General features: G+C 39.5%; 1 protein-coding gene across 1 annotated transcript; it reads left to right on the top strand.

Moving 5' to 3' along the window:
- The first annotated feature begins 11 nt into the window (after window positions 1-11).
- LOC131666823 (patched domain-containing protein 3) lies at window positions 12-24,391 on the top strand. The gene is made up of 9 exons (XM_058939781.1): window positions 12-306; window positions 10,067-10,343; window positions 10,519-10,729; window positions 11,183-11,368; window positions 12,818-13,161; window positions 15,236-15,436; window positions 16,413-16,544; window positions 19,337-19,650; window positions 21,266-24,391. Exons 2-9 carry the CDS (start codon window positions 10,070-10,072, stop codon window positions 22,682-22,684), a joined length of 3,081 nt encoding a protein of 1,026 aa, XP_058795764.1. The 5' UTR covers window positions 12-306; window positions 10,067-10,069; the 3' UTR covers window positions 22,685-24,391.

Here is a 24,391-nt window from a genome sequence, read left to right as displayed (position 1 = left end):
AGAAAAGCGCGTGTTAGTCCGCAGCCGGCCGATCGTCGTGCTCAGTCCTTCGTACGGAGGCTCGACTTGAATAACTCACGATCTCTATCACCAAACAAATGTCATGATCTCGAGTGCGCGCTTGTGATCGAGATTCGCGCCTTTCTATACTGTGATTCTTACTTTTCTTTCGTTTAGTTTTGTTTTGTTTGTTTCTCTGCCAGTGCGCTCGATGATTCAGTGAACGAAACGGTTTTTCTATCATCCTTGGACAACCATTTCAAACGTTCTCGAGCCGTTGCTGCTTCTACTCATCTTGTAGTCAGGGTAAGGGTTTTATCTTTTGTTCGAGCCTCTTTTCGATAAACGACTGATTCTCAATTATCGCTAAGCGGCTTTTGTAAATGTCATATTGCCATGCAGACGCGATGAGTTATGGTGGCAAGTAATTATTGCGCTACTCGAAGAACAACATCCATTAACCGCATACTTTTCGAATTGCTTTCAATTGAACCGATAAAGGATTTTTCATCGACTCTTTCGTGCCTATGAAATTTTTTGCAAGGTGCAGCCTTGCAATTCCTATTGGGAGGACGGAGTGATCGGTATTTAACAAACGTGTCTTTATTGTAGTGTCTGTAGGCACGGAGCTGTTTAATCGATAAGCTGTTTATACAATCCGATACAAGCACTGCTTGTCCGCTCAACTGCTGGCTCGTTTCATTGTCACAGTAAATCTTATTTTTCGTAAGGGATCAAACAGTAAATTGCTCAGTGGAGAGAGCGAGCAATTTGAAGTTTATTAGCCAGTCCAGTCTATTGGAATCTATTAATAAACAGCAGGAATGAAGAAAAAGTGTTGTGCGCGATGCTTGTCCCGAGCTTTAATTGAATAACGAGAGGTATCCTATTGATTCACGTAGAGCGAGAGGCGTTTAGCGCTTCGAGCCGAGTCACATGTAAATGGCTTTTTTTCCATTGCGACTATTTTCAGTGCGGCCACTGCACGCGTGTTTGTTTGGTCGTTAAGATTCACGTCTTCATCGCGAGAGAGACTAAATGAAAAGATTTAATCGGTCACAGTGTATCAGCAAGTGTGTACATGCAGTTGCACACGTTTGCCGATTTCATTGCGATAATAATTTATGCTAATCGACAATTTAAAGCACAAACTTATCGTGTTCTTTACCAAGAAATACGGGAGAGAATGCATTCGTTTGACAAGGCGCTGGTTTTAGTTGTTTCGTCGTTCGATCATCTTCAAACTCGCTGTAAGGAAACTTGCAAGATCAAGGCTACGCGGCGGCGCGGCGGCGCGTCGACGTCGATCGTGAAAAATCGGTGCCCCGACAATAAATTTATCAACTCGCGGGTCAGTCAACTGTTTATACCTTACTTTCCAGGGCTAACCAGCGCAACGATGCGAAGGGGAATCGTCGTATACGCGCACTTAGGCTATTAATAAATTCGTGGTCGACGCGTGCTTACGTCGCAATGGACGTTATCTGCTTTTCTCTTTATCTCGCAACCAGCCGATTCGAACGCGCTCTCCTCGCAACTCTTTTCAACGCTCTTAACTTTCACGATCGCTGTTAACCAAAAATGCACTCTGATTAATTTTCGCGCTATATTTCTTGGACTGTTGTGGCTGTTCTGGTGACGATTATCACACGGCATACAGAATTTCTCCAGACAAATACACGAACAAACAGAAATACCGAATATATTACCATCCTGTAATTTTAAGTTAATGAATTTCCATGAAATTTCATTTACAATTTTCTTATTCCTGGAATAAAAACTATGATAGATTTGATTTATTTATCGGTACAAGGAAATTCTTGTTGGTCTTCAAATTTGCAAAGGAAATGCAAAAGCCGCAAGGAATACAAAGAACAGCTTCCGATACCAGACGCGTACTAGTGTTGGACGTTATTCAGTGATGTTCAGTGCTGAGAATTTAGCCAGAAAAAAGTCTTTTCAAATAATTATTCTGCATACATAATGAAGAATAGGTTGGGAAGGCAGACAAGAAAGAGCATTCTTGGTCGAAGTAAACGATGAGCCAAAACGAAAAGAACGATATCCTTTAGAGAGTAAGTTAAGAAAGTAATTAGCGATAGAGGGCAACTAGAGAGAAAGCGAGTCTAGTTGATAATGAGCAGCTTAAATATTTCGAATTCGTGATGAAAAAAAATGTAGAAATACATCACCTATATTATAATTCCTGCGAAAGCGCGTCTGTCGATAGCGTAACATCGTGTGTATCTACTTTCTCTTTCGTAATAGGCCACGAACAGAGTTGCTTTTCTTTTCTTTTTGGAAGACCGAGGTGTAAGAGAATCCCTCTTATGTAACAACCTGGTCGTCCTTCCTGTCGCGCGAGACCATTATTAGCCTTGATTTCCATTCCTCGCGACGATCTTCGCGCCACCGGAAGACTCACTTTCTACGGTATTCCAATTCCCGTCTAATTGCCACCTACGTTCCGAAACCTTCGTTAAAGTCTCGGCAACGGACTGGAAGTGCTTCCGAACGAAAACTCTCCGTTTACGTAATAATAGCCCATTTCTTTCCAATAGCCGGCAGTTCCAGTTAATCTTTACTAATCGCGACTAAAAGGAGAAAAAAACTAAGCCGCTGATTTATAAGTATAGCGTATAATCCGGAAAGCATTCTTTTCAGTGGTAGCCTTACCATGCAGATTTTCCATCAAGACACGTGTCATTATTTTTTTATCGACAACAACGGAAATTCACCACGAGGATCATCATACGCATACCACCCGCGCGGTAAAACAGGAGTACCTCGCACACGTGTATATTCTATTATCGGTTTTGTAAACGCATGTACGGATCGAGTGCACTTCACGGAATATCGTTGTCCTCGGATTGCAAGACTTAATACACCCATGCTGGTTGACGTCTATACGCGGATGAAGTACACACTATCGGCTAAAGAAATTCGCCCAGACGTTGTTTTTTTCTTTTTCTTTGTTATTAGGTAACACAGATACGATGAACATCAGTGTCATAATTTTTCGGTAGAACATTTATACATACATTCGAGTGAAATTTCTCAAAGTAATTAAGATCTTACTCTAGTTTACAAAATTTTGTGAGTCAGCTTTTTGCGGTTTTTATCCGAGTGGAACAGTTATTTCCTGTAGTTAGCGGCAGTAGCTAAAAGGTTCATTAATAATTCACTGCGAATCATTCGGACGGAATAAGCTTAAATGTTTTTTGCTAATGTTCAACAGGATAAATTCTTGAAATGTATATATACTGCTACATCAGAAACGAAAACTATTTAGTTGTTTAAAATGAAGGCTAACATCGAGGCCAGGAATGAAAATAAAACAAATGGAAAGATGCAATGAATAATTGATCGATATAAAAGTGGACACATAAAAATGACTGTAATGAGATTTACGTAATCGTGCCGAATAAAACGAGGGACTGCGAAAAGAAAAAGGAGAGTGCGTAAGTTACGTAAATCTAAGAAAAATCGTCTTAGATCGGCAAATGAAAAAAGAACGAGCTCATCTAATTTAACCGGTCTTTTTCAGCTTCGTGCGCGCTTTCCCTCGCCGATTTAAATGCGAATGCGCCACAACGGCGTTGCAGTATTGCGTAAGGGAGCGGCTATATGACAGCTGCCGATAAAAATGGGACAGTGTCCATTATGCACGCCATTGCTCGAGAGTCTCGGCTAAAAATTGTTGGTCCGAAAAGAAGAAAAAATAAAGCGAGACCCTGCTACTCGTATATAAATGCGTAAAAATGCGTAAAAATGCGTAAAAATGCGTAAAAATGCGTAAAAATACGTAAAAATGTGTGTTTATCACATAGCGCGTTCACGAGTTTCAAGTAAAACGCAACAAGAAAAAAGTGAAGGATTGAATTGCTCAAGGAAATGCATTTAGTAAGCCTCTGTAATCGCTCGATTGCGAGGCTTTGTCAATCTATGCATTGCCAACTTACGAACTTGGATCGCGGCAGCGCAGGTGTGTAATGTCCGGCTCTTGAATTTGTCGTCGAGGCACGGTGGCACACCGTGTGGTCTGTCGATTACGTTTCCCATTTGTTTTGGTACGAGGCGGCGAGCTTTCGTGGCTTCTCGTAACTCGGCGCCGATCGGGAAACCAACACTCTGATATTTTTACGATCGAGGAGACGAGTAACGAGGAGCGGTGCGCCGATGAATCGAATGAGCACGCTAACGCAATGGCGCGAGGAAGCAAGGCGTGTCGTCGTCGTCGTCGTCGTCGTCGTCGTCGGCAAGAAAGCGCATATGAAAGCTACTCGACTCGCGAGCCGCGTGCGTTGCACGCACAAGTGACGCTATACTAGATTAGAAAATTGTCTTTTCATGCCCAAGCGCGCCGAAGCGAAAGGTCGTCAGCCCGTCAGCCCGTCAGCCCGTCAGCCCGGTCAACTTTTGTCGCTGCGCTTATGTAAGTCCACTGGGCAATGTTCTCTCTTTTCACCTGTGCTCCTTCCAATTTTTCGTTTTCATTTCGAACGATTGCCGCATCTTTCCTGCCGAAGAGCGACGCAACGACGCAGTTCAGTTTTTTTCATGCTGCTCTCTTGCTCTTGCTGGCTGTTGATCAGATGAGACACTCCCGTATCGAGGAATGATAGTTAAAGGTCATGCTGATATTTCACAGCCTACTTTTATCTCTCAATGCTAGATAATCATGTACTCTCCTTCGTATTTACGTATTTGGATGTTTGAACGTCAACTATCTTACTAAAGTCTATCATCGTTATTCAAGCAGTTAGGCTTCTCATTAATCTTCTTTTTTACTAACTTTTACGCGCAAATCAAATTCTTTGTAAAAATACCTTATTATTACAAGCGTCTGATCAATAACAACATTTTACAAAATATATATCTGCTAAATAAGCCTGTTCAGCGTGTCGTTTTATTATATGACTACTCTTAGAAAAATAAATAGTCATCGCAATTGAAATGCGCAGGATTGATGCACGAAATTACCGATTCAATTAACAAACTAATAATCAGCTATTGTATAGTCAAACGAGCATCCGAAAAATTATGTTTAAAGGACAAAAGAGGAATACATGAAAGCGAGTTGTGTTGATAGAGGAAATAATCTAAAATCGTCTTTGACGAGACCCAAAACAACTATCGCATGTTTCGTAACTGCACAAAACCAGTAAAACAAGAATGTGTTTGCGGATTTGTAGGTATATATCCTGTGATAGTTATTTTTCCATAACTTTAAAACATTTCGGAGGAAAATCCCAAATAACATTCGCATATTATCGCAAGTGATTCAATTGAGTTCCAGGCCGGTAACATATTTACATAACATCTTATTTATATACTAACCATTCATTACTTTCACTGGAAATAAGACAACAACTTTTCGATTTCAATACCAATGTTCTTTTCCAGAATGATACCGCCAGATTTTGTAATACTTGAAGTATTCGTTCATACCAAAAACATAATGTATTAAAGAAAATCGTCTTGTTGTCATAAAATTCCATGGCATTCGTTTCGAGCGATCGGAAACTAACCACTAAATTACCATCAAAGTTTACCGCAGAAAGCAAATAAAGTCTCAAACGATCAGTCAGCGTGTGATGCTGTAAATAGAAGCAAATTCATGACTTCGATGGTTACAAAGCACAATACGTAATGATTGATCTGTTCATTACAAGACGGACGACCTTTCTCGCATTTTCGAGACGCGGACAAGCGAAAAAGCCACTTTTGCCTCAGTTCCACGTCAACTTCCGCGTAGCTTACCCGTGAACCAATTTTCGACTGTCAACTGAAATATCTCCTTTGTCACTTAGTATCCTTATTGCGAGGTAAAGACTGTTACTTATTGTATGAGTTTGCATGAAATACACTTATCGAAGCTACCCACTGTCACTTTCAAATGCAAACTTATCGTACAAAAAGAAGAATTCATCATAAGTTGATTGAAGACTACATCCGCATATTGTGCAGAATTTTAGAAAACCACAGGTAATCGTCGCGCGAGAGCGTGGTCGAAGGTGCAAACGTTGGTCCACGATCTACCGTGTGCTTACGTCAATACGTTCGATTATAAAGCTCTTCGACTACACTTAGTCTTTCATAAGCTACACGTCGCTAAACAAGTTTGACTTTCGAGTAGTCTTATAGTTGATTACTGTGTTCCCAACACGGCATTATTGTGCCATGTTCAGCCAAAAGAAAGTCGATGAAACTGTCGTTCTTCGACAAGCCAAGTCTGTGATGAGTACAGCGCAAATGATCGATGCAACCATCGCCACATTGGCCTTTAATGCGTTCTATTTTGTTATTTTGTGTTTGACCGAATCAAACACTCACTTCATGGCCGTCATGGTTGTCGCGATGAAAATCTAGAGTTATGGAATTGTCAGTAATTACCTTGTGAATTGTTGAGTTTTTCGTGCAAATACGTTAAAAAGTGGAATCGTTGTGAGAATACATATTTTCCATTGCGTTTGATTGGCTGTACGTGCAATTTACACGTAAATGGTATCGCTTGGTGGTCGGTATCTCTTTAGTGTCTGGACATGCAATGCAAAAAATTGCAGGTGACTCTTTTAACTCTCCTTTTAATTCTGCAAGAGACTCAAAAATAGGAATAATTAAGTCGATCGCAGGCTCAAATTCCAGTTGACAATTATAATGCATTAAAATAAAAATAAGAATCGTCAGCTACGTTCAGTGATCCAGTATACCTATTCGAGTCACGACCTCATCTTGTCACCGAGGATGTCGTTAAAATTCACACGAGACACCTGTCTGCCGAGATGTCTTTTGATAAATTGCGCTGGTGCAAAAATGCGCAGTTAACGTTGTTAGCAAAAGGACAAGTATCCACAAATAAATGGCATTTTCACGTTCGTCATTCAAAGTCTAAGATTAAGCTGATAAAGATAGTAAAGTTGAGAATTAAGTTGTTGCGTAGATCGAAACGTAAGATGAACTGCTTGTAATCGCGCTCTGCATAAATTAATAATGGAAATATAAATGATTAAGCGAATCTTCTACTTGGTAAAAATCTATGATAAAAAAGCAACGTCACTCGTACCGTACAGAGTTGCCGCAGTGTAACGTTATTTAATTTCACACTTTATTGAAACACGTGAAGACGAGCTCAAAAATAGAAATGTCATAATAGACATGATGTGCAAGAACTTAATATGCTATCGAGAAACTAAAGCATCTGCCACGCAGCATCTTTAAAAACACTTTTTCTAAACTGAAACCACGCTGCTTGAAATTGCAAAGTAACACTGCTTAATATTTGTTTGCTCGTGGTGCACGACGCGTAGAACTTCATTGTACCGGTCGATGAAAATATCCCCACAGCCACGATACGTAGAAAAACAATGGAAACGCTGATTACGGCAACAGGTGCGGTTCCGTTCGTTACAGAGTAGCGTTAGTTTCCAAATGCGTGCAAGTCAAGAAAGAACTGCCCGCAGGAGAATATAAGTAACGCACTCGTATCACGCGATAGCAACGCCACGAGCCAACATTTGTTTTTCCTTTGCAGCGAGCTGAGCCTAGCCTTGCCTTGCTCACGCTTCGCGCGCCTTACACTTTTCAGGCGTTTTCGTTGGCTTTTGAGTAGGTACTTACTTTTAAGTTTTACCGACTCGGTTATCAGAAGTACGGCTTTTTTATTCCTCGACGTTCCAAATTTTATGACTAAGGATAATTCAGACTAAGCACGTGGATATTTTCACGGAAAATTGTATGCGACTTTTTTTTTTAATAGAACTAGCGCAAACATGTTATTTGCCTTTTCCAAATGAGTATGCTTGCGCAAGTGTCATATCCGTGCTGTACTGAGATTTTCTTCATTATTTTTGGGTCTAGGTCATATGTACCGAAAGGTGGACCGTATTCGACTTTTACACCTATCGATATTTACAAAACGGCTGATGATCCTTCATATCAATCAAATCAACGACACGTGCTTCGGTTTACAATTTTTTTGTTATATTTTTCATGCAAAATGAAAACAAAATAAATAATATCGTATAATCAATCATAATGATAAGCATTAATCTTAGCGTGAAACCAACAGAAGAAAGTGTGATAAAAATAAGATTTTTTCCGTGGACGCACGTGCACAACGTTTCACTTTGCCATTCGTTGAAAAAAGCGTCCATACATACCCGAGATCATCTGCGCGAAAAGAGAAGTCGTAAAAATGATGTAGCGATACCGACATTGATAAATACTCACGTGTGCTCTCGTGCAATATGCCTGCAACATCAGTCGACGATCTTTCGATTATCAGGTCAATTCTATTTTTTTTTTTTTTTTACCAAGGAGAAAATTATCAGTTCTGAAGGATTTTCCACTGTCTTATCATCTTTGTAGATGATTCAAGTTCGTGGGAATAATTTTCACAAGCAGTTTCTATATTGTATCCTGTTGATAAGTTTTCGTTTCCTAAAATCAGACTCATAATTTTAAATGAATTTTAAATGCAACGTAGCATACACAAAAGATAATAATTTATTTTACCATGAGAAAGTTTTTCTGCTAAATGCGAGTTTGCTTTTTCTTAACAAGTGTCGAGTATAATTAAGGAGCATAACGGAGCATCAAATGCTTGTATTTACTTGGAAAGAAATTAAAACGAGCATATGATTGCATTTCCGCATTCAGAAATTAGTATGCAAGACGTACAGATAAAGAAACCATAACAAACAGCGTTTCCTGCAAAATTCTTAATCAAATTTGCTTGACCGACAGACCAGAAATATAATTACGGTCCCACTGTACGTATAATTTTTTTTTTCTTTTCGCAATCATTCTGGACATTTGGATTTACGAAATAAAGTTACTGCAACATTTGAACTCTAATTACAGTACGTCTTAGTAAATATTTGAATGAACGATAGTGAAGGAGGATAAGTAAATGTTTTTTAGCGAATTTTTTTCAAATTTAAATAATAAACTTCTGTCATTGCAGTTTGATCGGCTGATGTTTCGATACTAAAATAATAATTTATTCGCCAGCCTACAAAAATCTTGTATTTTTAAATTAAAAATACAAAGTATACAATATCCTAACCAGAACACTTACCGAGTAGAAAATAATTACGACATCTACTATGAATTTGCATTTGAACGTTTTATTCCGTTAATATAAAAACTAACTTGAAGTCCTTGACACAAAAGCATTCAGGACACTAAAAATGTCATTCCGCACTGATATCGTCAAGCGAAAGTAAGTCATTTGTAGCACTTATAGATACAAATATAATTCAAGTGAACTTGAATATATTACCACTTAGTCACGATGTGCTGTACGTAACGTTTGTACTCGATTTTTTAAGTTAATCCTTCGCGTGACAGTGATTAGTCATAAATCAATACGACTTTACAAAGTTTTTATGTTATGTGAAAGATGTCGATTGCAATGATTGCATCGCGACTGACAGGACGAAAGGTTAACGTTCTTTGATACATGAAAAATGATAAAAAATTTCGAAATAAGAATAGGAATATTTATGCTACGGATGAAAAGCAACATGCCGTAAGGCCCGGTGCCAGGATAATTTTCTTGCTGCGTTATCCTTCATGATGAAGATTCTAATCGAGCTTTCACACATGTCGGATAGAATAAAGTTTCAGGAGAGATCGTTATTATGAAATGTATTATTTCAAATTTTAAAACATAATAGAGTTAACTGTGACTTGATTGCGATCAATGAGGATGAGGATTGGAAAAAAATGAGCGAGAATGCGCGAAAGGTCCGGTAAGTTCGGATTGGCGAAAGATCGCAAGGCTTTAAAAAAACCGTTCGCCGGGACGTTCTCCTTTCTCCGGCGGCTGACGGGCAGCTTGCTTATATATGGAACATCCTCTTTATTCTGTTGCGCTTTAGTGGAAATCAAGATCAGCCAGTAGACGATAGCAAGAGATATTTGGCATAGCCGATGTGAGTTTCGGAGTTTCGTTGATAAACTTTGGACGTTTGACCCAAGGACAGCTTGATTTTATAAAAAACTAAGTGGTAATGATCATAAAAAAAAGAATAAAAACTACGATAAATTTCTGTTTCAGACGATGTTGTCGATAACGTGCGTCGATGACTTTTTAAACAAAGCCTTCTTCAAAATCGGCCTGACAGTCGGTCGACATCCAGGATACTTCGTCATAGTGCCGGTCCTCTTGGGATGCATTTGCTTGACGGGTTATCAACGGATTACCTACGAAATCGATCCGGAATATCTGTTCTCACCGATTAATGGCCCAGGAAAGGCTGAGAGAGCAGTTGTCGAGGAACATTTTCAAGTGAATTATAGCGATAAGTTTAGCATCGCGCGAATCACGAGGCCAGGTATGTACTTTTATTTGTCTTCAAAGGGAGTAATTAATTAAAAAAGTGATACGTTGCTTCTGAATGGCGTGTTAATTTCTTGTTTATTTGTTGCTTTGCCTTTTCGAAGCTCGCGCGTCGAGTCCAAATTACGATGAGATTGCACCGATGAGATCACTGACACTTTCATTTCTAGGACGATTTGGTCACGTGGTGGTATTGTCTAAGGACAACGACACGAACTTACTCCGTTCGGTGATATTCGAAGAGTTGATTGTACTCGACCAGATGATAAGAAACGCCACGGCAGTGTACGATGGCGAGACGTACAACTATGCGAAAATCTGCGCAAAGTGGTTGGGCGAGTGCTTTACCAACGACATCCTCGAGCTCGATCAAATCATCGAGTTAGTATGCATAAGTAATCTTGATTACGCTCTTCCTTATGCTATGCCTGTGCTCTCCCTGAGCAGAGCGAATCATAAGCTGTTCGCTTTAGTGCTCTGCGCTCAATGCGGTCAATTAATTAATTTTTGCGCGCGCTCGTTGACTAGTAGGCGGGTTACTTTCTTTAGATTTTACGAAATTCTAATTCGATCGCGTAATATTTATCCAAAGTTTCCTTATCGGCTTATCAGCATTTCCATAAAAGTGTTTGTTCGTATTTCCGAGAGCCCATGCCTCGCGCGGCGTTTCTTCATAGACCAAAACACCGAATATCTTTTAATGCACAGCGAAGTGCAGCTTAAAGTGAGGTTAAAAGTGAAAGGGAACGAGACTGGTATAGCACGTAAAAAAAGAGACGCAAAACATATTACTTGCGTGCGAACATTGCGTTATGAATTTTTGTTTGTGCACAGGGACGTCGAGAACAAGGAGATGAATCTAACGTTTCCAATATCGTTCAATCCCGTCACGTGGACTCCTCACCTGATACCCGTATATTTTGGTGGAAGTGTGGTGAACGAAGATTTGGTGCTGGAAGCAGCCCCAGCTTTGCAAATGGGATACTTTGTTGTTGTGGACAATGCAAAGCAAGATGCGATGTGAGTGACACTTTGATTTCGTATGGTTCGTTAACTTGTAGTGAATTAACCTCGCTATGCCCGCTCGTAATTCATCAACAGCTTCGTACGCGCGAAACTTGCAAATTTCGCGTTAGAAAGTGCGATTAGTTATAGATTCCCCTTCAGCAGGTGTTTACTTATTATTTGAATTTGCGCCGGTTGCAATTCATGTCGATTACGATATCATATTTTCTCGAGCTTACAAGTGGTTCTAACGACAATCTGCATCGTGTGCATCCCTTTAACTTCAAGTTATACTTCATTAAATTTCATAGATTCTCTCTATAAGAGCGAACCGGATCTATGCTCGAGTCCATTGTAGAGTCAAAATCGCTAATGGATTGCCTGATTATTTGCACTTATTTTATGCGAAAAAGTTGGCAAAGAAAATTGTACGAAGAAATTAGAATCCACGATTATCACCGATCTCTCGCAATACTTCTTCCTTAAAATTCATTTTGCAGTAAGATTAATCATATTCTAAAATTTTTACTCAATTTTCGTTGCTTATTGCATACTGCAAAAAAATTTCGGAATTCGGCGCATACAACTTAATACTTGACTCGCTTGCAATTCCACGCAAAATTAAATAAGCTCTGCTCCTAAAATCTTTGAATCGACGACTATCGTGTCTTGTTTATATTAATAGTCAATTTCATGCTTGAATAAAATCAAAACTATTATAAAATACACCGCATGCACAAAACAGTTCTATGCTTTGATTGCTTAACATCCGTTCATATTAATTGACAGATAAAAATGCAATTATGTTGTTCTTCGCAGATTTAGTTATAATTAATTTCAAACCTAATAACGTAACAAATTTTTAGATGTTAGCTATGTTGTAGATAATGGGTGGTGTACCATGTTCGTTTCTCCTTCTATTTCTAAATAAATTGTACCGTCAGCTGCGCCAGACAATTTAATCGTCTTTATTTATTAATATATTTATCTACGATTTAGGAATTGATAGAATATTTTCAAATCAACAGATGTTTCCTCTTTTTGTTGTTTTTTTTTTGACAAAAATACTGGAACTCAGTTTCGAATTTCGGTTCACTTAGAGCAGTATCGCAAACTCTATTTCATAATTTTCATTTTCACTAACATAACTGTCATCTTTTACGATTTATGAGAATTTACGATTACTTAAAATAACTATTCTATTAGATAATACAGTGACTGACTGTACGATGAAAATAAGGTTGCAAAAAAATCAAATCTATTCGAATGATTTCAACTAGAAATAATTCTATTAGTTTTGTGTCAAGGGCCGTCATATTACCGAAATCGCGAAAATTGGCGAGTCTCTGCGGGCAATATTCATACACGTTTCTTGCCGAGACATAAATGAACAAATTATACATGGATTATATACGAAGCTCGAACGAAACAATCCCGAAGGAAAAATAACTTTTTTACTCGTAGTGGTGCAGCTTGGGAAGAGGCATTCCTAGATGCAGTAGGCAAAGCAGAAGACGAACATTTGTTCAAACACATAAGTGTGGCACGCTTCGCCTCGCGAACTCTCGAGTTGGAGTTCGAACGTAACACCCAAACTGTCATCCCTTACTACTTCAGTACATTTACCATCATGGCTCTTTTTTCTATCGTCACCTGTATGATGTCAGATTGGGTTCGTAGCAAACCTTGGCTAGGATTACTTGGTAATGTCTCTGCTGGTATGGCTACCACTGCTGCTTTTGGACTGTGCTGCTATTTGGGAGTTGAGTTTATTGGTATCAATTTGGCGGCGCCTTTCCTCATGATTGGTGAGTACGTTTTTGGACTTGTTTTTTAGTAAAATAAGCACAAGGTTTGCTGACATTTTTTTCGTCATCAGTAGTTGACACGAAAATAAACTATGCAATCTATGCAGTCTTGTGTTGATCGATGGACTACGTAATCACAGCGGGATAACAATGACGAACTAAAGTTGCACTGCTTTTTTTACGTGCGTTTTAAAAAGTGCTTGATTGCTACTTGGACACTAAATGTATCGGTAATTACAGTGAGCTTGTCTTGTTCAAAAAAAGTTGATTGCATTAATGCAATTGATAGTGATATTTGCATATAAAAACGGCAATAGCAAATGCTTCTTTAATGAATTCATTTGGATAACATGATCCTTTTGTATATGACACTAATTACTTTCTAAACAAAATTTGAGGCGTAGATTAACGTGTTCCGTTAAATTTATTTCAGACATTTGAAAGTGATTCTTATCGATAATTGCCTCTTCGAAATTGAATTGCGATGAAAAAAGTTTGATTGTCGAGTACATTTGTTTGGAAGGTCAATGACTGATTTTAAATTGAAATGTGAATTCTCACGTATTTTAATATTCAAGATTCATATCCATATATATTGTATGATACGACGACGAGCGATATCCTTTGTTACAGTTCGAATGTTGGCCGAAAACTGGATTCGAATATTAGGTTGATAAATATAGGCCGGTAGTTTAACAACAAGCCACATAATATATGATAAAATTGAATAATTAAAGTGCGCAAAGTAAAAATCAATAGTCGAATACCGTAGCACGTATCCGCGGCGTGTCGATCAATCGGGCGAACGCGCGCGTCCTCAGGCGGCTCTGTAATGCGCCCGTTCGATATGCGGGTTAAGCGTATTCGCGCGCAATGAGACGCGCGTCGAATTGTAATTGCTCGGTAAAGCTCAGTCGAACCAAGGCTGTGCAGGATTCGTTTAATACATCGTGGCCTGATCAATTCAGCTCAAGAGCATATAAGTTTTCGCGCGCAGACGACGTGCGACTTGGACTGGAATACTGAAAAAATGTTAATCACTTGAGTATCGTATCTCGCGCGTGTTATAACTGGTTGCTTTTATTGTTATAAGTGATCGCTTTAGTGTGAAGCATCGATTTGTGACTCACGACGTTGACCGCTTAACGAGCTTTTAACTAGATTTTAATTGCAGAAAATAAAATATACTCGTAGAGTTCAATAGTTTGAGAGATAAATAGTAGAAGAAAAGAAACAAAGTGAACGGCAATTCGGTGAAATAGCTGTAAAAACAACATACTTCACACCTCGTAGACGAGCGTGAAGCACGGATCAAGCGAAATTCGTATGATTCACGCAGGCGATATACAATGCACCCGCAATAACGATCCAAGGCCTGAATATGCTCAGCTATACTCTCGCTCGCGGCGTGCGCGAGAGAAGGCAGCTTAGACGTAGGTTACATAAAACTAAGTGTATCGATTGGGGATTCAGGCGAGCGATGCTCGCGGTGAAATTTCGGGCGCAACTGGGCGCATCCGGGCGCAACCGGGCACAATCGGGCACAACCGCGCGCAGTCAAGGTCGCAACCTTTTCCGAATTTTAATGCAAGACACCGAACAGGCCATGTCTTTTACTGAAAAGCGCCGGGGTCGACTTGGTTTTGTTTGTTTTCGCACAATCTCATTGCGATTGGCGATGATCAATGACCCGACGGGGCTATGGAAAGTTAGAGGCTGGTCATTCAAAGGACTGCAGCAAGGCTCAGTCACCGTGAGCGATCGATCAGCTTTGATGCACAATACAACGCACTTGCCAGTTTCTTCCATTTCTTTTAGCCTTAAATCAATGTAACCTTTCAAGCAGGAATACAACGTCAATCATTGCACAGCTTTCATAATGAATTTCAAAGCGAGTTCTCGTAAACTTTCAGCAATTTTACGACGATCGTAATCATCTGCACGCGGAATGCGATTCCATTGGCTGACTTTAACTGGTAGATTTTTGGTTTTGTTCGCGAATCGAGTAAATCGCAAATCTTGGAATCGCATTTCACGATCAATGAAATTATCGAGTACAAATCTGTTGATGCAGGTATCGGAATCGACGACACCTTCGTAATGCTGGCAGCTTGGAGGAGAACAAACATAATGGATCCTGTGCCTCTGCGTATGGCACACGCTTTGAGCGAAGCCGCAGTATCCATCACCATTACCTCGGTCACCGACATGGTGTCCTTCTTCATCGGTATCATCTCGCCGTTCCCATCAGTGAAGATTTTCTGCATCTACTCAGGTTCGTTGCTATCGTTTCTTTTTTGTAAATAATGAGCTGGCAGTCGAGCGAAATAAACGTCTTTGCGGCGTAGAAAACTAGCTAATTGTCAATTGCGACAGTTGAGAGTCAACGTTGCTTTAACGTTTTGTTTTTTCCATGACTCGCAGCACTGTATTCACGAATGGCCATAGCGAAAAATAAAAGTTTTATTAAGTCATCCGACTTGCTTCGCAATAACGTTTCCGTTTCGAATGAATGAAATTCGAAATACTCGAAATGAATTTTTCTCGACAGTCGGATGGCGCAGAGAAAAAAAAATTGCTACGTTGATGTCACGCTTGCCACAGTCGAATTCGCGTAAAACTCAAGTAAAATCATCCGTCAGTTGTAATTGTCGAGACCGCAAACTTTTCGCTCTTGGTTGTGGTCACACATAATATTTTCATAAGTTTGATGTCGACGCGATGTAACACTTGCAGCGATACACTTGGTGTCCTCTAATTATTTTTATAGTCAACAGTGGTTTTGCTCATCGACTCACGCCTGTCTGTTTGTCTGCACGGCTGTAAAAATTCTCCGCGAAAAAAAATCTTTTTCAGGTCAATTCGAAATCTATTTTTATCGAGGAGCCATTCAGACGCGACAGACGATTGTTTTGCAACGAAGAGTCGTGAATTTTTTTAGTACCAGTTTTTATAGCCGTGTTTACTTAGTGTGTGATTTTGCTGTTTCCGATATGTTATCAATTGAATTTCAATAAATCTGCAAGTTGATGGTATGACGTTATCTTTGAAGCGAGTCACTTGCAGCATCAACGATATTTCGAAAAAGGACAAGGTTTATCTTAGGATTTTTGAAAATAAGAGCGCACTACGAAACGAGCGTGTTTGCCAAGCCAATGAAAAAATAAAGTGACGTTAATGAACGCCGAGACGAAATGAAAGGCAAGAAATGAGCAATAATTGTGCAATAATTGTGTGTTTTTTCCGTCTAGGTTTCTCTGTAGTGTTCACTTTCGTGTTCCACCTGACCTTCTTCGCCGGCTGCATGGCTATCAGCGGCTACTGCGAGCAAAAGAACTTGCACAGTGTGATCTGCTGTTCGGTACAGCCGCTCTCTAAATCAGGTAAGCGTGCAACTTACGATACATGACTTGACTGCAAAGCCTCAGCTGCAAGCTGCAAAACCAAACGAGCATTTGTTTTCTTCGAATCAGCGAGGAAATTGCGCTTCCTCCAATGTCACACGACGCATCTTGCCTTGTTGTTTTACGACTTACAACTTGCGATCACTCGACGTGTCTCTCTTTCTTCTTCATTAGCCTCCTTGGCATTAGCGTAAGAGGAAAATTGAGTGTACGTTTATGATTTGTTTGATCATAAACGCAGACCCGCTTCTCGTTCTCGCATGAAAATTCCGAATATTAGATACGCAATTAGACATTCGTAGCTCTTGCTTCTCACTTTTTATCGTGCAACCAATCGCAGCGGGAGTTTCCCTTATTTTATTTTTAGAAAACGCACCTGCTGATTGTTTCAAAACCTATCAAGATCAAAGTATAGAGCTGCGCAAGTTAAATGAGGCCGCTCGAGAAAATAGCGGGCATCGGTATAAAACTGTTATACTTTCTCGCATGAAAGCGATACTGGCTCGGGCACAATAGGCTGCAGCTGTCTTTGTAAAAGCAGCGTTTATTTGAATAAAAGCTCGCTTGCTTAATTCATCATACGTCGCTTTGAGCGTGCACAATGAATTATTTTAATCGGGTCTAATCACCGGCAAAAACTCTAAGGACAGCCATTTTATCCAACGTGCAATTGGTTGTGGTGAAACGGTCGTGATTGATCGAAATGCTTGCTCGGTCAAGCTGTTACGCGACAATTTGCGACGCCGAGTCGCAAATTTTCGATTTCTTCTTTTGAAATTCGTCTTCTCAAAGCAGCAAATGTTCAACTTACGAGCTAGAAGAAGCTCGATCGAGAGTAACATTGGCAGAAACAATGAAAGCGACGTCGTCGACGGACTGTAAGCTAACGTACGTATAGCAGAGCGCGTCAAACATTACGTCAGTGTCGTCAATTTGTTAGATCACACGAGGCCGATCGACTTATGCAACGGCCCCTTGGGCTGTCTACTCCTCGCTTTCTCCTATTCTTATGAACCGAACGATATCGTATTGGACGCGAATTCGTTTGTAATCGTCGTAATCGTCGGGGCCGATCCCGCGGGCTCGCGTCGTTAAGTCATGGCTTCATTGAGTCATGGCTACGTTTCGCCCGAATACAATAATGTGTTGATTGAAAGGCCAACTACTACCGGACGTGGTTGGACTTTGCGAAACTTGTAATACAGTGGAAACAAAAGTTGCCTGCTCTGCGCTCCGAATTAATTTGGCGCCTGTTATGAGATTCCCATCAAGTAGAAATCGTTTGTTACGAGTGAACTTATTATTTATGTGCGCGACAACCGGTAGTAATTAAGTATAGCCGCGCGATTTCATAATGAGCCTGCGTTTTAGTTTTTAACGCCTCGCCATTACGGAAATGTGATAGTAGTTTTGAAAAAAATCGCTATGATCGATTGAAGCGGCTTGTGAATTTTCGTCGTTGAATAACGCTGTTTGCACAATTTTTGCAATATAAATTTCAAACAGATTTCCGCATTGAATAACTTGGTCAAGTTTTATTGGTGGGCAAACGCTAAACACAGCCTCCCGTTATTCAAAACAATATGTCGACTGGACGGCAAGAAAAGAATCGTTCGATAAAAAACTGAGGAGTTAAACAGTAAGTCTTACATCGGAAAATGAAAATGAAGCCAGTGATTGGGGAGTAGAAAAACGACAAACGAAATGACAAACTCAGTTTGAGCAACGGTATGGCGCTTTATCAGTCGTTCCGCGCAAAGCTTCACGAGGTTGCGCGATTGGCAAACGACTGTAGATCAGCTCACAGATGCAATGCAATGATATTGTAAAGAACAAAAGTTGCGTTTCGGGGGATGATGAGTCATTTCGGTCATAAACGGAAGCGATAAACTTTTGTTTCATCAGCACGCTCGTAGCAACGGCAGACAATCACCTCGGCAGCCTTTGTACACGCAAAAGCGCTCCATTGATATTCTCCTCACGTCGTCGCAGTTTTCACATAAAAAATATGACAATAGTAACAAGTCGATTTTAATGAACGACCGCTCGGACTTTTTTCCCTTTATTCGTTATCTTTTATGCCAAGCATGTTTTCGGGTCAGGTCGGTTATGCAAAGTTGTTACGGCGAAAAGTCTTGGATAAGAGCTGGCATTTTTTCTTAGCAATAGTACGCGCACATTAGCAGCTGCTCGGCGCGGCGCGTCGTGGTAGTCATTCTAAATACCTGCGCTCGGAGAAAGTAGCCGGAACTTGCCGGAACTTGCCGGAACTTGGGATTTGTCGATATCGTCGACAGAAAAGAAGCGCCAAGCTCTGTAATATTCTTACGCGGAGAAAGACGTCCATCGGACGATCGTGGGGACTTTCGGACGCGATTGCGAAGGCTAACTGACAGCAAGTGAAGTTGAACGTTCCCCAACCGGCTTATAAGAGATATCCGGTTGGTTATACGATGATTTCGCTTGCTTGCTATTTTATTGCTTTGTCCTTCCTTAGGCCGAGACTAACCATAGCCCATTATTGCCAACAACAATCATTTCGGCTACTTAAGAAATACCATCTATTCGGATTCACCGTGATTGTCGTCTTTATATTTATATTCTTAGGCTACGTCCTCGTAAAATTACATTACCGAGAAATTGCTGCGTGCAATTTCTTTTCATTGATTTTCCCTCGTTCAACTTTCTTTTCGCTTCGGAAATACCGAGACTGTAATCAAATTCAATGTGAGATCATTTGACAATCAATCAATCAATCGGTCGTATTGCAGAGCACCGCTCCTGGTTCTACCGAGTATTCTGCACTGGTGGATTGGATCCAGAAGACCCGAACAATCCTGTTGATAACCCAGAACATGGTTGCATGAGTTGGTTTCGGGATTATCTTGCAGCTGCCTTAAACCAACCCATAGTCAAGGTGGTAGTCATTCTTATTTTTGGACTATATCTGGCTGGAGGCTTGTACGGACTAACAACATTGAAGGAAGGATTAGATCGAAGAAGATTATCAAAATCTGATTCTTACTCCATCACATTTTACGATCGAGAGGACACTTACTACCGAGAATTCCCTTACAGGATACAGGTGGGTTTTCCCTTATCCTAATAATTACTAATTATTTTTTTATGACTTTTCGAGAACCAATTTTGGTTTCGTAGTGATGTCGAGGCCACAAGTTAATATTAATTAACGTTCTTTTTAAAGACGTGATAGTATGACACAATCGTATGTTCATACTTGTGAAATAATTTTACAGATTTCGTAATGGCAGGATCGTTGATCGAATTATATACCGAAAAGAAAACAATGACACCCACATTGTACATGCGTTTGTCGTAGCAGCGCGTATCGTTCAAACAACAAGATTTCTATTCCGGAGACTAGGTATTCAGGCCAGACGTCAGTCTCGCCTCGATAATGCACTCTTTAGATTTTCAACAACTCTTACTAGCCGCGAGATAACAGAAGCTACTGCGTCGGATGCAAATTGCCACAACCAATTGATTAATCGTACGTAGTGAGAGAAAGAGAGACAGGCATCTGTTCTCTCGGCGCGTAATCGTGTGTAATTATGTCACGCATCCCTTTCCCTGACGTGCAACTTTCTATTGTTCGGTTATATTGGGCATTTCCAGTACGCACACACACACACGCACACCTGATTCTAATTGTACGCATTGCATCACGTGTTAATCTGCTGCCAACGCCCTATATTTGAAGATCGTTGACTGCGCCGCTGAAATTTTCACCTTTTTCGCAACTTTTCTCTCTTTGTCGCTCTTTTTTCTCTAAGACTTTCTCATGAACATTTTGCGGTCACAATTTATGTACATAGACCTCGGTCGCTGTTTTGTTTTGATACGTCCGGGTGTTCGCCAATAGAGACGAAGAAACCTTTATGTAAACATGGCAAAGAAAGAAAGCACATTTTGTCACGTCTGTATATTGATTTTTTTGCAACTGAATGATGACGTCGAATGCGGCGTGAATAATATTGTGCACATTCGCCAAGTGTAAATAATGTGGTTACTTTAGTAAAGTTAGCGAAATACTTAGAATATTGAAAGAAATAGAGATTGATTAGAGATGTGACTGCGGCAGCATCCGATCGAGAGAACGAAAGTCGATCGAATTGTCCGACGACGCATCGTTCAAAGTGAGAGCGGAAGTTGGGCTCATTGAGAAAGGAAATTTGCTTCTTCCTCGATACAGAGCTTACTCCATGATGCGTGCGCGCGCGCGCGTGCTTAGGAAGGCAACAAACGACCACGAATCCTACGAGTTTCTCGCGCGTTCAGCTAAACGAGAAAGCGCAAAGTGGCTTTTCATGAACTATCGGGAAACTCCCTGGCGCCTAGCGAAGCTTCGATGCGACAACGATCATTGACCGCGTTTACATAAGTTCTCACGGCGCGCGAGCATATATGTGTATGTGCGTGCGCGCGCGCGCGCGCGCGCGCGTGTGTGTTTGTGTGTGTGTGTGTGTGTGTATTGGATTCGCTAGAGCGTAGCAAAAAAATCTTACTTTTTAAAAAAATACTAAAACATCTTTGGGCTATAATATTTACTAATGTTTTAACAACTGTGCGGCTTCTTTCGCTTTGAATAAAATAATTTTTCATCGGGTTGCGTCAAACATTCTTTATCTCAATCACTTTACAACCAATATAATTAATAATTCGATTGTTTTAATTTCGAGGTTGTCGTTAGCGGTCAATACAACTACAGCGATCCAGTCATCCAGGAGCAGATGGAAAACTTAACGCTAAGTTTGGAGGGAACCAAATGGATCGGCAGCAATATTTATACAGAAAGTTGGCTGCGGAGTTTTCTCTCTTTTTACGAAGATCATCGTGAAGAAGAAGACCATGTGAACTATACAATCTTGAATGAAAAGGGTTTCATAAATACTCTCAGAAATACATTCCTTTATCCAACTTCAACTTGGGCTTTGGACGTCAAATTTGACGACAACACCGAGCATATCGTTGCCAGCCGTTTCCTCATTCAAGCGGTCAACGTTAGTGGAACCAACAACGAAAAAGACATGGTCAGAGAACTTCGTCAAATTTGTGAAGATTCTCCTTTGAATGCAACAGTTTTTCATCCTTACTTCGTGTTCTTCGATCAATTCGAACTCGTAATGCCTACGAGTATACAGTGTTTGACTTATGGTGCCCTGACGATGATGGTGATTTCCTTCATATTCATACCAAATGTGCTGTGCAGTTTGTGGGTAGCATTTTGCATCATTTCCATCGAGATTGGAGTTGCAGGATACATGGCGCTATGGGACGTTAGCTTGGACAGTATATCCATGATCAATCTAATTATGTGCATCGGTTTCAGTGTCGACTTTACCGCCCACATCTGTTACGCGTACATGAGTTCAAAACAAAAGCGACCTGAAGATCGAGTCAAAGAGTGTCTGTACACTTTGGGATTACCCATAGTCCAAGGTTCTCTATCGACGATCATTGGTCTGTTCGCTCTGGTACTCGCCGATACTTACATATTCCTCGTCTTCTTCAAGATGGTCTTCTTAGTCGTCTTTCTTGGTGCTCTGCATGGCCTATTCTTATTGCCAGTGCTGCTTTCCGTATTTGGACCTGGCTCTTGGACCGATTTCGATCAACAAGAAGAATTGGAAAAAGCTGAGGATATTGCAAAGCTACCAAAACCGTACGTCATACCTCATCCGACACTTCTCTACAGCAAAGGAAAAGATGTAAGTCCAGTTATTAGCACAACTGCCCTCGAAGATAGAGATCTTGGTTTAGGAACCAGCGAAGACAGCAATTCCACGGAAAGTGGTTCTTCTCAGAGTAGACGAAAGGACAGGCAAACCGAACACAATGAACAGAACAAATCACATTATCAAGACTGGCGAAGGTCCCTTGGCGTACTCCACAGCTTATCTCAATTTCAAACATCAGCTCCACTCCCGGATTATCCAGGAGGGCATGCTGCTGATGAACGCCACGACAGGAATCACAGAAATATTACATTTCTACATAACACAACCAGGTTACCTCCCACAAGTACGAATAATAACAAGCAAGATTGTCGGCGAAGTAGATCACAACAAAATCTCAACCAGTCACCATCTAGATATTAAAATGACTCTAAATACCCCTAGAAATATGATTGTTGGATGCAACGATAGCTATACGTGATTATATTTATTTCAAGTCAATTGTCCGGTCGAAGGAAAATGTTAGATATTTTTTTACTCCACTCGTCAACTTCTGAAAAGACTATAATTTTGAACATCGAGTGGTTTGAGGTTTGAAAAAACTTTTTTTATAGAGCAGTATGACAAACAGCAGTTGTTTACTGCTGTGTGTTACATCTTTGATAATAATGCAGATCTAATTATTTCTTTGTAATGCCTGACGATCAATGATAGCTAATAACTATATTTGATAAATGACAGGCAAGAGTCTTCGTTGATAAGAAACCTTTGTTACAGTAGCATTAAAAAACTGTGCACTTTGTATTTTCAATAAAATGAGGTTTTATAAGCGATAGCTATAAATTTAGTGCTACTTTGACGATGGCTCATGAAATGACAACGAATATTTTTGCCAAAGAAGATGTAGATGTTTTGTATAGAGATGAAACGCTCGCGCAACTGATTTTAATATTAGTGGTCGGTGAGATAAATCAAAAGCCAAAATGAATAAATGTAGTTTTTAATGTATTTCAGACAGCTTATTATTCAATATATATTGCCTTGCTGTGAAATACTAAAATGTTTTCTTTTGCGATTGTTGTATGTTTTACATTATTGTTCAAATGTCATTGTTACTAGGAAATTACCATCGAGTAATTGTAATTACAATAACGACAAAGTTTATTCCTATTTTTTTAATAAATACTGTAATTTTTATCATCAGTGTCACTATTTAAGCGTACACGTTTCTTTGTCTTCCCATGTGCGAGCTTCGTATTTATGCATGACTTTAATCTGCAATACGTAATGTGAACTTGAAATTTATTTTAAGATCATTGATTTTGTCGCAAATGTCTGCGTAATTGTTTTATGACTTTTATTTTTATCACATAGAAATTTTTTTTAGGAAAGATTTCTTGATAAAACTATAAAAGGGTTATAGTTATGTTAAATGGATGTAAATACCTAAATTTATAGTTTATTACTGTAAACCATAAAAATTTCGAAAGTATGTTTTCAAAAAACACTTTGCTTACTTTTCAAATTTTTTTGTTTTATTTCAAATTATAATAATTTTTATTCATAATAGTGCCAATCGCTAAATCTACAGAAATTTTACTACTCTTGCTGTAAAATATATAATATGTTATTACTAATAAACTATTAGAATGGCCTAGTTGTTTTATATGTTGTATTAAATACGAATTAAATAAGTCTGTTTAGATTAAATAAAATAAAATGTAAACTGATATATAAATAAATTTATTACAGAAAAGACGATAAAGAAATGTTTTATTGGAAAGAATTATGTGTCTAGAAATCGGCAACAATCTATATTTCAAAAATCATATAGATTCGAATTATAAAAAAATATTCAGCTGTAGTGTTAGACTCTGATAGTTTGTAATGACGAAATAATTTCTATCAACTTTTAACTTAAAACTCAACGCGGATATTATCACGGAATAGAAAAATATAGAATAAGTAGATTGTCTTTCCACTCCATCATTTGTTAAAATACAGAGTATGTTTGTGGTCATGTAATACATGAAACAAGAATTATTTGCACATTTCGGAACATACTTGCTACAATATTACTTATTATATGAATGCCCTAGAACTTCAATACAATAAACACATCAATATAAA

Source organism: Phymastichus coffea, unplaced genomic scaffold (genome assembly GCF_024137745.1).
Source record: "Phymastichus coffea isolate CEN01 unplaced genomic scaffold, Cenicafe_Pcof_1.1 PCOF00061, whole genome shotgun sequence".
NCBI classification, from domain to species: Eukaryota; Metazoa; Arthropoda; class Insecta; order Hymenoptera; family Eulophidae; genus Phymastichus; species Phymastichus coffea.
Note: the sequence above shows the minus strand (reverse complement) of the source record. Positions and strands in the feature narration are given on the sequence as shown.